Source organism: Rhinolophus ferrumequinum, chromosome 9, assembly GCF_004115265.2.
Source record: "Rhinolophus ferrumequinum isolate MPI-CBG mRhiFer1 chromosome 9, mRhiFer1_v1.p, whole genome shotgun sequence".
Lineage (NCBI taxonomy): Eukaryota > Metazoa > Chordata > Mammalia > Chiroptera > Rhinolophidae > Rhinolophus > Rhinolophus ferrumequinum.
Genome location: NC_046292.1, coordinates 49,836,470 through 49,849,796, shown reverse-complemented (window position 1 = coordinate 49,849,796; position 13,327 = coordinate 49,836,470). Strand labels below are relative to the sequence as shown.

Sequence of the window (13,327 nt, the reverse complement as noted above, 5' to 3'; positions counted from 1 at the left end):
CACTCCACCTCTGCTTTTGAAAATGCTCACATGGCAACCATCTCTTAAAACAATCCGCCTCATAAAAGTTTCCATCCAATTCCTTGTCTTCACTCACCTACACTCACCGCCTAAGTTCCTGAAGTAGTAATTTGCTCTTCAGCCTCTTATCATTTGATTTTCATTCCCTTCACACCTTGGAAGCCTGTAGCTCAGAGGTCCCCACTAATGCCCTAATTACCAGTCCCATGAACTATGCTTGTTCTTTCCTTCTTTTACCCCTGTAAAGTGACTAATAACTGCCCTTCCTCCTGGTTTTGTGAATAACAATTACTGGGTGTTTTTTTTGTTTCTTTTCTTTTTTTTTTTTTTTAGTCATAAAAGTATCACATGTGGTTAAGAGCACAGACTCTGGAGCCAGGCTGCCGGGATCACAGTGCTGGCTCCTCCATTCAACCTTCACTCTGACCTTGGCTGTGGTCTAAGCATTTGCTTTCCTCAGTTCTTTTCATCCCAAATTGGAGAAAACAATAGTAAGAACCTCACAGCATCATTTTGAGGACTAAGTGAAAATAAAAACTTACAAACTGTTGGAATGCATGAAAACAACATCATAAATCCCCTAAAATTCTCACCACCCAGCAATAGCTACATTTTGGAGTCTATTCTTCCAATATGTTCTCTGGGTAAAATACATTTTTAACTAAACATAATCTCCACAGCACTGACTTTTGCCCTTCCTCCCAAACTCCCTCTCTTCCCCTAGCTTTTGTGACAAAGTTGCTCTGTCCCTTACAAATGCTTAGCACCTCGGGGTACAGTGGAACTGTATGTTGCACTTGTTCTTATATCATTTGGAAATCATTCTCTCATCCCATGTAGCATGGTTTGTCCCCACAAACAATGAACCCTTTGAGGGCAGGAATTTAGTCTTCTGCTTCTCTGATCATTCCCACTTCCTCTCCTAATACGGAAATACAGGAGGGTGCAATGTGCAATAATGGCTATACGCACCTGGGCTGGTTTCAGCCCCAGCGCTTACTCATGACTCACTCGGTGTCCTTGAGAGCTTTGGCTGCCTCATTTGGAAAATGATTGATAATACCACCTTCACCATGATCTCCAGAATAGAATCTTAATTCAAATAAAAAACAGGATACAGCGCAATACATATAACATGGTCTCGTTTATATTGTGTAAGACAGATATATGAATAATCGTGCTTGTATATGCGTGAAATGTCTTCAGAAAGAAATATGGAAAACTGAACAATGATCCCCTTGGGTCGTCTAGGGTGGAAGGACGACTAGTATTTGTTTGTACCCTTTGGGGCTGTTTAAAATTTTTACCATATGCATATATTCTTTTAAAATTTGAAAACTAGTGAATGAAATAATAGTACATTCTTGTTCAGGGATGTCGTGAAGAGTACATAAAATCACTTTCCAGAAAGCCCTTAACACAGTGCCTGGCACAGAGAAAACACTCTGTAATTGTTAGCTTTTATTTTCCATAGTAAATAAGTTGTTGAATTTACCCATTCATTTATTTTTTTTTCATTCATGAGTAAACAAAGGAGACATCCAGCTAACCCTAAAACAGCTACGCAGATATGAGCAAATCATTTCTCAGCCAGCCTTGCTACGCTAGGTACGGAGTAAACCTTGTTTGTAAAGGTCATTCTCAGTGTTGACTGTAAACACATGCCTCTGCACGGCGGGGTCCTGGCCCTGCATACCGCACAAGGAGATATCTCCTGCACCTCTGCAGGTCCCCATCAGAGAGCGGCTCCTCCCAGGTGGGCCCGCCATCACCTGGCTGAAAACCTATTTGGGGCACAGGATGCGAGTGCAAAGCAGCATTGCTCCCGGAATCCAGATTCCACGCACATGGCCAGCACATGCTGGAGGTGAAAGTTCACAGCGCCAGCAACTGGTCCTAATCAAGTTCATGGGAGTCCCAGGGACTCCACCCTGGCTTCTCCGAGCTGTATAGGGAACCCAGCAGGTGGGTAACCTTTGGCTTGGAACACTCAGTGTTTGCAGGATACCTGTGGGAAGGAGCCCCAGGGTGTATCCTGTTTCTAAGAAAACAAACACCAGGCACAAAAACACCCCAGGGTGAGAGGTTCAAGCTGGCTGATGTGTTGGTTGCTACATCACTGTGTCCTAATCTAACCCAAGTATTTATGGAGGCCCCATTCTCTACGTTAGTCAATCTGAGAGAGAGAGACAATGGCACGGAATAACTCACTGGCCTGGGTAAGGGCATGGCTTTGAAATAGGAGAGATCTGGGTTCAAATTCTGTTGCGACCACTTACTAGCTGTCTGATCTTGTGCAAATTATTTAACCTTCCTGAGCTTCAGTTTCGATAGGTATGATAAATCTGACCTCTATGGTTGCAGATAATATTAAATGAACTAATATCTGTAAAGGGTACTTGATATAGTACCTGGCATATATAGTAAGTAATGAATAAATGCAGCTGCTATGCTATTGTTATTGAGCTAAACATTCCACAGTTTACTGGGAAGATAATACAAAGTCAGTTACCTAACAATAAGCGTTAAGTAACACAGAATTAAGCACCAAAATAAATGGTGGTATTGCGGACCCTTTTGAGAGCTTGATGATAGCTATAAATCCTCAATTCAGAAAGAATAAACATAGGCACCCACGCTGAATTTTGCATACAATTTTAGGGGATTCATGCACAACTCCCTCCTACCTGCCCTTCCCATGCATGGGCCAGCAGCCCCTTAGGGATCCTTGAACCTCTGAGCTTTAAGCATTTATCAGGAATTCATAAACGAAATTAATCACTGTAAGCAAAAGTAGTTAGGGAGACCTTCCTGGGAGAAGTAAAAATGTGAACTAGGGCCTGAAAGAGAAAATTGAAATAGGCCAAGAGAAGCAGGCAAAGAACTTGGGTGCAGACTTGTAGGTAAAACTTGTAAACACAGTCCACAAAGCCAGGGAAGAGGGTGACAGCCCCCTGACGCTACAGCAGTATATATAGCAATAGAGGTTTCGGGCCAGGTCTCTGGAATCAGACTACTTGGGCTCAAATCCCAGCCAAACAGCCTGCTAACTCTTTGACACTAGGCACATACTTAACTTCTCTGTGCCTCAGCTTCTTCATTTGTAAAATGGGGATGAAAAATAGAACCTACCTCACAGGGTCGTGAGGATAATGTCTTGACAGTGATTGGCATATAATCTGGTGTTTGACATATAGTCAGCTCTCTGTAGCAACAAGCCGCTTGTATGAGTGGGATTTTTATTATGGTGGCAGAGATATTAGAGAAGATCTTGACTATAAAGCCGAGCCCTTTAGACTTTTCCTTGGGGTACTGGGGAATCCTTTTTAGAGACAGAGGGGTAAATAGGCTGAGAGTGGTACTGTATCTGAGCATAGTGGTAATGATAGATTAGGTGGGAGAAAGATCAGGGGCATGAGTCCTACTGCGAGGCTGATGCAGTAGCCCTAACGTGAGGTGCTGGAAGCCAAGACAGGGGTAAAATAGAAGCCAGAAGAATGGGGGGGGGGAATAAAAACGGGGCACTGTCAAAGTAGCAATCAAGAGAATTTGGAAAGAGCCAAGGTCTAAATTTGCACCATCCAGTGAGGCAGCCACTATAGCAGACTGTTAAGCACTTGAAATGTGGCTAATCCAAATCCAAATCAGTTTCACTTGTTTTCTTTTTTCTTTTTAATGGGGCCACTAGAAAATTTAAAATCCCATTGTAGTTCACATTTCTTTTGAGCAGCGCTTGTTCCTAGGAAAGAGAAGGAAGGCTGAAGCAAAAGGAGTCCTCAGTGACCAGGACGGACAGTGGTGGTATCACTCGCTGAGAAAGGGACATCAGAAAGGTTGGGGGCAGGCAGCACTGTTTCATTGGGTGTACGCATGTTATGTTTGAAGCACCTGTGCACCATTTGAGTGTCAATTCAAATAGGCTTTCATTTAGACATTGGAATTAAGGTACAGGGTCAGCGCTGGATGCAAAGTGCATTGGCCATAGCTGGAGCCATGAGGGGAAACCATGATCTGCCCTAACTGGGGACCAGTGTGGGCAGGCAGGTGCTGAATAGTTTATGTATGTTCTCTCATTTCCTCCTGGAAACAACCCTATGAGGTAGGTACTATTATTATCCCTCCCCATTGTATAGATGAGGAAACTGAAGATCAGAGAACTGAAGCCGCCTGGGGTAGTAAGTGATGAGCCAGGATTTGAACTTAATCTGACTGTAAAAGCCCTTGTTCACTCTGCTACACCAGCCCTCCAGGACTGAGCCCCTGAGAAAACCAAGTCAGAAGAAGAAACAAGAGCTGTAGGAAGGGAGGCACAGGCGAGCAGGACCGCAGAGTTGAGCATCCCTGAAGCCAGGGAGGAGATGCTTTCCAGAAGGAAGTGGCTGTTAAGAAAACAAACTTAGACTTTGGTGGCCAAGAATCGCATTAAATGATAAGAGCCATTCAAACGGAAGGAATCTTAATCTTGTAGGTCAAGATCATTAGAAGGAATTAGAATTTTCCAGCTTATTCAGAGCTTTGAAAAGGGAAGCGTAAATAGGAAGGAGCATTCTTTTAAATGGATGTGTTCTAATATCCGGGCAGAAATAAACGTGGGTAGAACCAAGAAGCAGAGACTCTGATAATCATTATTAGTGTTTCTCACGAGGACCTATTGTCAGAATCACCTAGGAAGCTTTTAAATACAGATTCTTGGGCCTTGCCACAGACCTACTGAATCAGATTTTTTTTTAACAAGTGCCCCAAGTGTTCTAGATACACCATGAAGTTAGGAACCTGCTGCTCAGGCTCTGCAACTCTTTCCTCTGGATTTATTACCCAGGATTGGCTCATTCTCATGGTTCTCTGCCAAGTTCGCTGGGGCCTGGGAGGATGATGGGATCATCCTGTTCTTTAGCAACCGTCTTACCTGGAATCTGGGGCAGCTCTCCTTTCAAATAAGAGCAGCCAATTCTGCTTTGCTTAGGACTTCTCCCAAGGCCACTTAACCCCCCATTTCATACTATCGTTGTTAGGGAGACCACCGATCTGAAGGCGCAACAGGCCCTAAACAGAGCCCGTCTCGTCTTGTGTCCACAGCTTCTGGTTCACACGTGCCCCAGCTTTCTCCCAACTCCTTCCTTGTACCCTTGATGTTCAGAGGCAAGCAGTATAGCATGGCCATGAAGAGCGTGGCCTTGGGAGTCAGGCAGCCCTGAGTCCCAGATCTGCCACGAAAATCAGTGTGATCTTCGGCAAGACTTTTTTGACCGCTCTGTGCTTCGTCTGTCAAACCAGAAGTGATAAAAGAATTCATCGCTAAGAGGATTAAGTGAAATGATTCCTGGCATTTATTTACCTGGCACATACTAAGTACTCAATAAATAGTGGTAGTTCTCCAATTTTATCATAGCGACGTCATTATCATCATCATTGTTATTATTCAGAGACATGTGCCCTGGATAGCAGGTAAAATCAACTAATCAGAGATACCAGATAAGGGCCTCAAAAAGGTTGGCAAGTATAAAAGCACGCTACTTTTAGAGGATGAGCTCAGTGGAGGTCCTGAGAGAAAGAGGGAGAGCTGTTCTCCTTTTTCATTCTGCAGATTCTCAGCACTTCAAACTTCTCTTGGAAGAGCTCCGGTCACTATCCGTTTCCCATCCCAAATCATGTTTTCCACTGCTCCATGCAGCCTTTCCTCATCTCTCGCTCTCATTTTCCTCCCCCATAGTCCAGCGTCTTGTTCTTTTTGCTCTTTGCTCTCAGAACCGGTGGGGAACAGGGCAGGACAGGCAGCTGGTCACAGGTTCCACCACCCTTGGCCTCAGGGCCTTGAGCTCTGGTTGGGGAGAAGAAGCAAAAGAATTTTAAGGCTTACCTCTCCCTCCTTTCACGTCTTCAAGTTTGGAGTGTTCAGCAGTGATGACATGATAATAATAGAAATCACAGCTGATCTTTGTAAGTTATTTACAGATTACAAAACAGCACATTAACAATCGTCTCAGGATTCAGTCACAGCAAACAGAAAGCACTCTTGGCAACATTAGCAGCGTGGGCTTTAATACAGGGGCTGGGGTGCTTGCGTAATCAATGGAAAGGCTGGAGGTACAGGCTCCTGATGGAGCCCTCAGGACCCACTTCTACACGTACTGCAGAACTGGCCCCCAGGGCCAGGCAGGAAGTGAAGGGTGGGGAGGCTGCTGCGGCCACATAAGTTCTTAGCACCATATCGTTAGTGACTGGACCCAGATGCCACCACTTCTACTTGGCCTACTTCCCTATTTGCCCGCAGAAATAAGCCAAGCAGCAAACAGGCCTTCTCACTTCCATCATCCAGAACCCCAGCTGCTAGAAAACCTGGGAATCTTAGTTGGCTTGGGCTGCCATAACAAAGTACCACAGACTGGCTGGCTTAAACAATAGAAATTTAATTTTCTCGGTGTTCTGGAAGCTGGAACTCGGTGATCAAAGGGTCAGCAGGGTTGGTTTCTTCTGAGGTCTCTTTGGCTCATAGATGGCTGTCTTCTCCCTGTGTCTTCACACAGTCGTTCCTCTGGCCCTATCTGTATCTATACTCCCTCTTCTTGTGAGGACACTAGTCATATTGGATCCACCCTGATGAGATCTTTTAACTTAATCACCCGCTTAAAGACCCATCTCCAAATATAGTCCATTCTGAGTTACTGGGGGTTAGGACTTCACCATAGGAATGGGGTGGCACAATTCAGCTAATACCACAAGGAGATATAGTTTTTTACTTTCCATCCCTGCATTTCAGCAAAGCACACCAGGCAGAGGGCACCGCAGCTGCCCAGGGAGCGCCAACCTGCAGGGCCTGCCAAGTGCTTCAAGCACTTTGCATGAGATGTGATCAGAAGGTGCAGGTATTTAGCGCTCAGCAAAAGTACTCTTTATATTTATGAAACTCACATGCTTATTTTATCTGATGCTCTTAACAGTTCTTTGAGGTAGAAAAGTATTATTATCCCCATTTTTTCCCATGAGAAAATTGAGGCTTAGATAGGTGACAAGTCCTGCCCGGGGCCCTCAAGCTAAGAAGTGGCAGGGGCAGAAGTGAGCTCAGGTCCCCTGGCCTAATCCTTCAGTCCATCCCTGCAACTGAATATTCAAGGCATAGTATAAAATCCATGTCACAGGTTCTGTTTGAATGCCAGAATGTCAGTATGCCAGCAGGTGTTAAAGGGGCCGCCACTGCTCAGAGCCAGCCCAGTTTTGTGAAATGTTCTGGTTTTTCCAGAAATTGTTCTTTCTTTTTCTTTTAAAGTGAAATGTCTCCATTTTTCAAATGCTGATAATGAATTTACAGTTAAAGCACACACAGATACTATTGCGTTGACCCTGCGTGTGGCCCAACCAAACATATCTGCGGTTGGGATTCAGCCCGGAGGCTCTGGTAGAAAATAGTAAGTGTTCATGAGAATAGAAAAACGGTTCTGAAGGGCCTGGCTCTGCGCACCCCACACTTTCTGCCATATCAGAAAGATGTTGCTACCTAGTCCTGTTACCTTGAAATTCTTCTTTTGCTGTCTGACTTTTTCTCATACCCCACCAAATACCTGGTTTTTGTCTTGGTAACGCGCCAAGGGGCCCAGCATTTATTAAGCATTTGTATGTACAGGGTGCAATACTGATAGGTGCTCTTATCTGTCCTCCCTACAACCCAGGAGATAGGTATTGTGGCCCGCCTTTAACAGGCGAGGGAACAGATGAGGAGCTAGCGTAATATCCTGATAGTGGAAGGCAAGATCAGAGGGTAGGTGGAAACCTGTGTTTGTTTGTTTGTCTGTCTTTGCCTCCTCTTTTATTACAGCCAAGAGGGGTGTGTTTGCTCTTAAACATGAACGGTGGCTTCACTCAAATGATTCATCACTGGCCAGGCCATGATGACTTGTGATGCACATACCCGGGCTTCCTGGAACCCTCCTCCCAGAGTGTACTCTTTCCATCTCCACCGTCTCCCTGCTTCAGGCCCTTCTAGACAAAGATTAAAATGCCCACATTTCCCTAATGGATTCTCTTATTCCTAGGAATTTCTAGAAACCTGAGAATTCAGATGAACAACAGCAATACAACCAATGCAAATCACTTGAATAGCTAAATACGATATATGTTTATTCAAATCTGTTAGCCACATGTAAAAATATATGCGAGGCTACAGAAGTGACAGCTAGAGTTTTATCAAACTAGGGGTCTGCCCCGGGCATGCACAGGCCTTGGCCCTTCTGGGCGGGATAGAGCACTGATGGCTTGGGACCTCCAGGAGCTAACCTCAGGCCTTGCCTAGTTGCAGCAGCAGCAGGGAAAACATTCTCGCTTAGATTGCACATAGGAGAGAGGAGGCCTGTCCCCCAGGGCGTTAGACAGACAAACAGATGCTTCTGCACCAGTAGGGGTATTGCACAAGCCTGAGACAATCAGCAAGCCCACAACTCCAGATCATAGAGTGTCAAAGTCATGCTTGCTTACGAACCACACTGTGGGCTGTTCAGTGATGCCCTGTTTGTGAGTCAAAGCAATTGGAACTGCCTCCTTTCCTTGTTGGTACAGTGGGAAGTATGGCTTCTAGGATGAAAAGGCTTACAAGCTGCTTTAATTTGGAGCAAGTTTTTGGAGCGAGACTACAGAAGTGACAGCCAGAGTTTTATCAAACTAAGGGTCTGCCCCGGGCATGCACAGGCCTTGGCCCTTCTGGGCGGGTTAACTTGGAGCAATGTTTTCTAACCTCAGTTGCCTCATCTATAAAACAAGGATGCAATAGTAGTATACCTTCTGGGATTATAGGGAGGCTTCATGGACTAATTCGTATGAATGCATCATGTGCAGTCAGGTTCCATACAAATCGCAGGTATTGTTTGCCTTGGAAGCTATTCTTGGAGTAAGAATAAAGCAAGCTTTTTATCCACCTAGTAGCACAAACAGACAGACATCCTTGCCATTGAGGGAAGACCACAGAAAACGCTCTGAAGATGCAGAGATATTGGGAGATATTTGTCTCCCAAGCCTTTGTCTGGTTCTACCCCAGCCCAGCTGTTGAGATACAAAGCAGCTGCAGATTGGGAGGAAATCCTCAGCTGGACCTCCAGCCCCTGTAAACACTTCTCAACGCTCAAGAATCAAACAGCAGTGACCCTCCTTGCATAGACCTGAGGCAACTCAGCAGACTGAGTTCCTCGAAGAGGCTTTTTAAGTTACAATATAATTTTGATCTTATTTCTCCATAGGAAGAATGTTATAAGAGATTATATTCTTTGAGAAGAGAAATTGTATTTGAGTTGGAAGCCTAAGAGAAGTTGGCAGGGCAGAAGGGGCTGGTACTCTACCGGAAGCAGAGGAGAAAGGATCACAGTGGAAGAGGGAAGCAGGAAGCTGTCCGGGTGACAGGGGAGGCGCTCTGTGAAGGGGCAGGTCAGAACACAGATAGCAGACTAGGGGAGAGCTGCAAGAAGCCCTCAGCTGGCGAGTGTGCATTGTCAATTCTAGCTGTTTTTAATCGTGACTATAATACAGTTAGGAAGTAAGAAAGTCTTCCATGTACTGGATGCAAAGTTCCTCACCAATTTTAGAGGAACCTTACCCAAGCATTTTATAAATAGAGCCAGACGGTGGACTCTTTGCTTGTGGCCCTATGGGTGGGAGCAATGACTGATCCAGTCCTGATATGTGTGAACTATTCTGCAGTTACAGGAAAATTTGCTCAGGCCTTGGAAATGTTATGCCCTGGAGGTTGAGAAGAAGAGGAGAACGCGTGGTGATACTCTCATGCAAAAGAACATTTAGAAAGACCTTAGGGTGCAGCCTGGAAACCACAGACTGCTCAGAAACCATGTCAGGTTCGCATTCTAGAGGCTGGGGGACCTGTCAGAACCAGCACTACTAGCTGGCAGGGGACCCCAGTTTAAGGTGCTACTGGGGACATAATATGGAACCAATGTTCTGTGAATCAGGGCTTCATACCGTGTTGCCCCAAAAATAAGACCTAGCCGGACAATCAGCTCTAATGCATCTTTTGGGGCAAAAATCAATATACGACCCGGTCTTACTTTACTATAAGACCGGGTCTTATGTAATATAATATGATACTGGGTCTTATTTTACTATGATATACGACTGGGTCTTATAATGTAATGTAATATAATACAATACCAGGTCTTATATTAATTTTTGCTCCAAAAGACGCATTAAGGCTGATTGTCCGGCTAGGTCTTACTTTTGGGGAAACAGGGTACTTTCCACAGTGAGGTTGCCCACTGCCTGGGTCCCATTTCAAAGGCTCTGTGAAGATACCCCTGCCTGGGAGCACGGGAAGGAGCTGGGCCAGGCCTCTGGGTGTGAGCAGAATCACCAGGAGGAGAGCCTAGGCTTCTGCTCTGCGTGGAGCAGGATGCCTGAGGAAGCTGAGGAAGAGGCAGCTCGCTGGGCAGGGAGTGTACTGAAACGAGGTCAGCGTGGCCACCCTGCCCGGCCCCATGATTGCTCCTCCCAGGTTCCTGTACTGCTCGAGCTTCCTTATTTTATGGGAATCCTGTTGGCTGTCACCAGCCATTCCATTCTGCCCTGATACTACAGTGTAGCAGAATTGCCCCAGGTGGCTCTAAAAAAAAACGGGCTGATGCCCGTAGACCACCAAGACCCCATCAGTCAAAACCTTTGAGGCTCATTAACCAGGGGAGGCAGACAGGTACACAGGGAATTCCAATTTGCTGTGCCTGCTGTGACACCCCCACCACCCCCCCTCGCCCAGCGTGAATATAATAGCAGCTGCTGTTTGGGGAGTGCCTTGGTCCCATGCTCAACACTACATGTGCATCAGCAAATTGAATTTCAAAAACCATAGTATCCTTATATTACAAATGAGAAAACTTGGGCTCATGAAGGTGAAGTAACCTTCTGGGTTTCATCTAGCTCGTTAAGTGGCAGAGGCGGGGTCCAAACCCAGGAATGTGAAGCTTGCTAATTAGGCTGGACTTCAAAATTCTACACACAGGTAAAAGCACAGTTTTATTGGTGCATTTGGCCCAAAGAGGCTTCTGACCTCAGAGTGTACAGGCCCCATGCAAGTCTGTGAACTCAGCCGTTGGGACCATTCTAAGTGTGGGACTCGGGCAGAGTGCTGTGTTGCCCACATGGTGGGCATGGCGGAGCCTGTGGGTCGCCGGTGTTTTGTGCAGCCTTATCTGGCCTGTGCCTTTGTGGCAGGTATGCTGTGTGCAGCTGAGGCCCCTCCAGAAAGTTGAGTCAGCCTGGGTTTGCTCCCGGCGCCGCAGTGCCCTGAGACTTTGCTGAGCGTTTGCATAGTGCCGAGGAGGCACACCTACCGTCCACCTGCTCCTATGAGTCATACAACTGCCACACTGCTGCCAGGCCTGCCAGCTCTGCGTTTTTCCTCCAGTCGCTCCCATACCAAGAGAGAACTTAGCCATAAATGGCAGGGACTCCAGACAGACAGCCTTCCCCTTAGAATATGCCATTGGACAACCAGATGGGTCAAAGCTCAAGGTCCAGGAGATGGCCTTTGATTTTCACCAGGTAGCTGGGAAGAGAGAGGGCAGCCTGGAATCCAAGGGCTCAGGCCACACAGGAGAGTCAGCCCCTAACATGTGGTGGGTCCAGGATTAGCAAGTGCCCTGGCTGCCTGGAGGAGGCCCAAAAGGTCAAAGGAGAGAGAGACCGTTTTATTAAATATGTCAGGCGTTAGGCTGTTCAGTGTATCCCATTTGACATTTGCTGTGGATTTATCATTGAGAGTATGACAGCAGAAAAGTTCCCACTTTTTCTTGAACAAAGACTTCCTTATCTGCCTAACTTGCTCCCAACGATTGCAAATCCCTATCGCACCTAAAAATGTACCTTTTGAGCAGAGTTCTCCAGCGGCTCTGTCTTGCCGTTTTCTGTTGCCAGGACTTGCATGTGTGTAAGAGTTGCGTAAAAGCCAAAACGAACTAAAACCAAACCTTCTACTAAAGTACACAGCACTAGTAGTAAAATGCACGTGTAACGTGGCCTCTGGTTGCACATGCTCACTTTTGCTGGAGGCCCCCTAACCACTGCAAACGTTTATGTGGATTTGTTTCCCCCTAGAAAATCCTAGAAAAAAGACTACTTTATTCTGTATGTGGGGTGCATGGATTAAACTACTATGGGTTTCTGCAGACCACAGGTATACGAAGGTGCTCGAATGGATAACAAGCTTAGACACCTAGGCCACCGCTCGTATTGCCAAGAGTTGTTTTAGTACCTGCCTCATAGAGGCTGTGATGGCTGGGAAAAGGCATTCTTTTCCCCTAAGGTAATGCAAAGCATTATGAACATTTGACCAACTTAAGATGACTGTTATTCACCTTTTAAAAAATGCTTTTCAGATTTCAGGTGAAAACCACAACTGAAGATGTCAAGCAAAACAGCAAGCACCAACAACATCACCCAGGCAAGGAGAACTGTGCAGCAGTTAAGACTAGAAGCCTCCATTGAAAGAATAAAGGTAAGATGTGCTTTGGATTGGATGAGACGTGTTTTCTGATCAGTTCCCGCTGCTGTCCGAAGGCTAGGTCACATTTCAGAGGTGATGCTGTGTAATGCAGCTTGGTGCCAGGATTTTCCTAGAGCAAGCTGAGTCTCAGAATCTAGACTTTCATTTCTGCCTCGCTCAGGGCTCATCTCAAAAGCCCTGGGGAGCCAGAGTGGCTGAGTTAGCCTCTCTATTTAGACAGAAAACCTAACACCCGTGACAAGATTTCCTGAGGACCTGCCTTCCCTGAACGAACATGGTCATGTCCTGTGATCACTGTGTTTTACATTGGGACAGAGGTTCCGGATGGACTTTATAAAACACCTCGTCATCCCTCTGGAATGTATTAAGTGTTCTAATGTTATCAGTGCAGCGGAGGTAGCCTTGCATAACAAGTCAACAATAGGGGTCTCCTTTTTAGGAGCAGGCCGCTTTTTAAATGTGTGTGGACTTTAGTAACCACGTTCTGTAACCAGGGTGAGTACTGCCAGCCTCAGCTGAGATCTGGAAGAAACCGGAAGGTATTTGTTAAGTCACCTGACTTTGAAGTCTTTCCCCCCCAAATCCCAAGAGAGGACTAGGCCATGAGCGAATGTCCTGGAATGTTGTAATGCTGTTTCCTAGAAACTGAAGCAATCACCTGCTAAATTCCTCTGGGCCTGGAGATAGTCACCTGTCTTCCAAACATGAGGCTGCCTGTGCTGTATTTGACAGGGTTCAGCTGAGGACACTGATCTGATTATTCAGAGGGCTTGCCCACCCAGACTTCTGAACAGGGCATGCCATTTTCCACTTTTAACT

The 13,327-nt window shown here is 46.0% G+C and overlaps 1 protein-coding gene across 4 annotated transcripts in view; it reads left to right on the top strand.

Moving 5' to 3' along the window:
• GNG12 (G protein subunit gamma 12) overlaps positions 1–13,327 on the top strand; it is a 108,460-nt gene that overhangs the window by 90,210 nt on the left and 4,923 nt on the right. For all 4 annotated transcript variants that reach the window (XM_033115058.1, XM_033115059.1, XM_033115060.1 and 1 more), the window contains exon 3: positions 12,381–12,499. In XM_033115058.1, coding sequence (XP_032970949.1) covers positions 12,407–12,499 — 93 coding nt within the window. In that variant the 5' untranslated portion in view covers positions 12,381–12,406. The remainder of the gene's footprint in view (positions 1–12,380; positions 12,500–13,327) is intronic.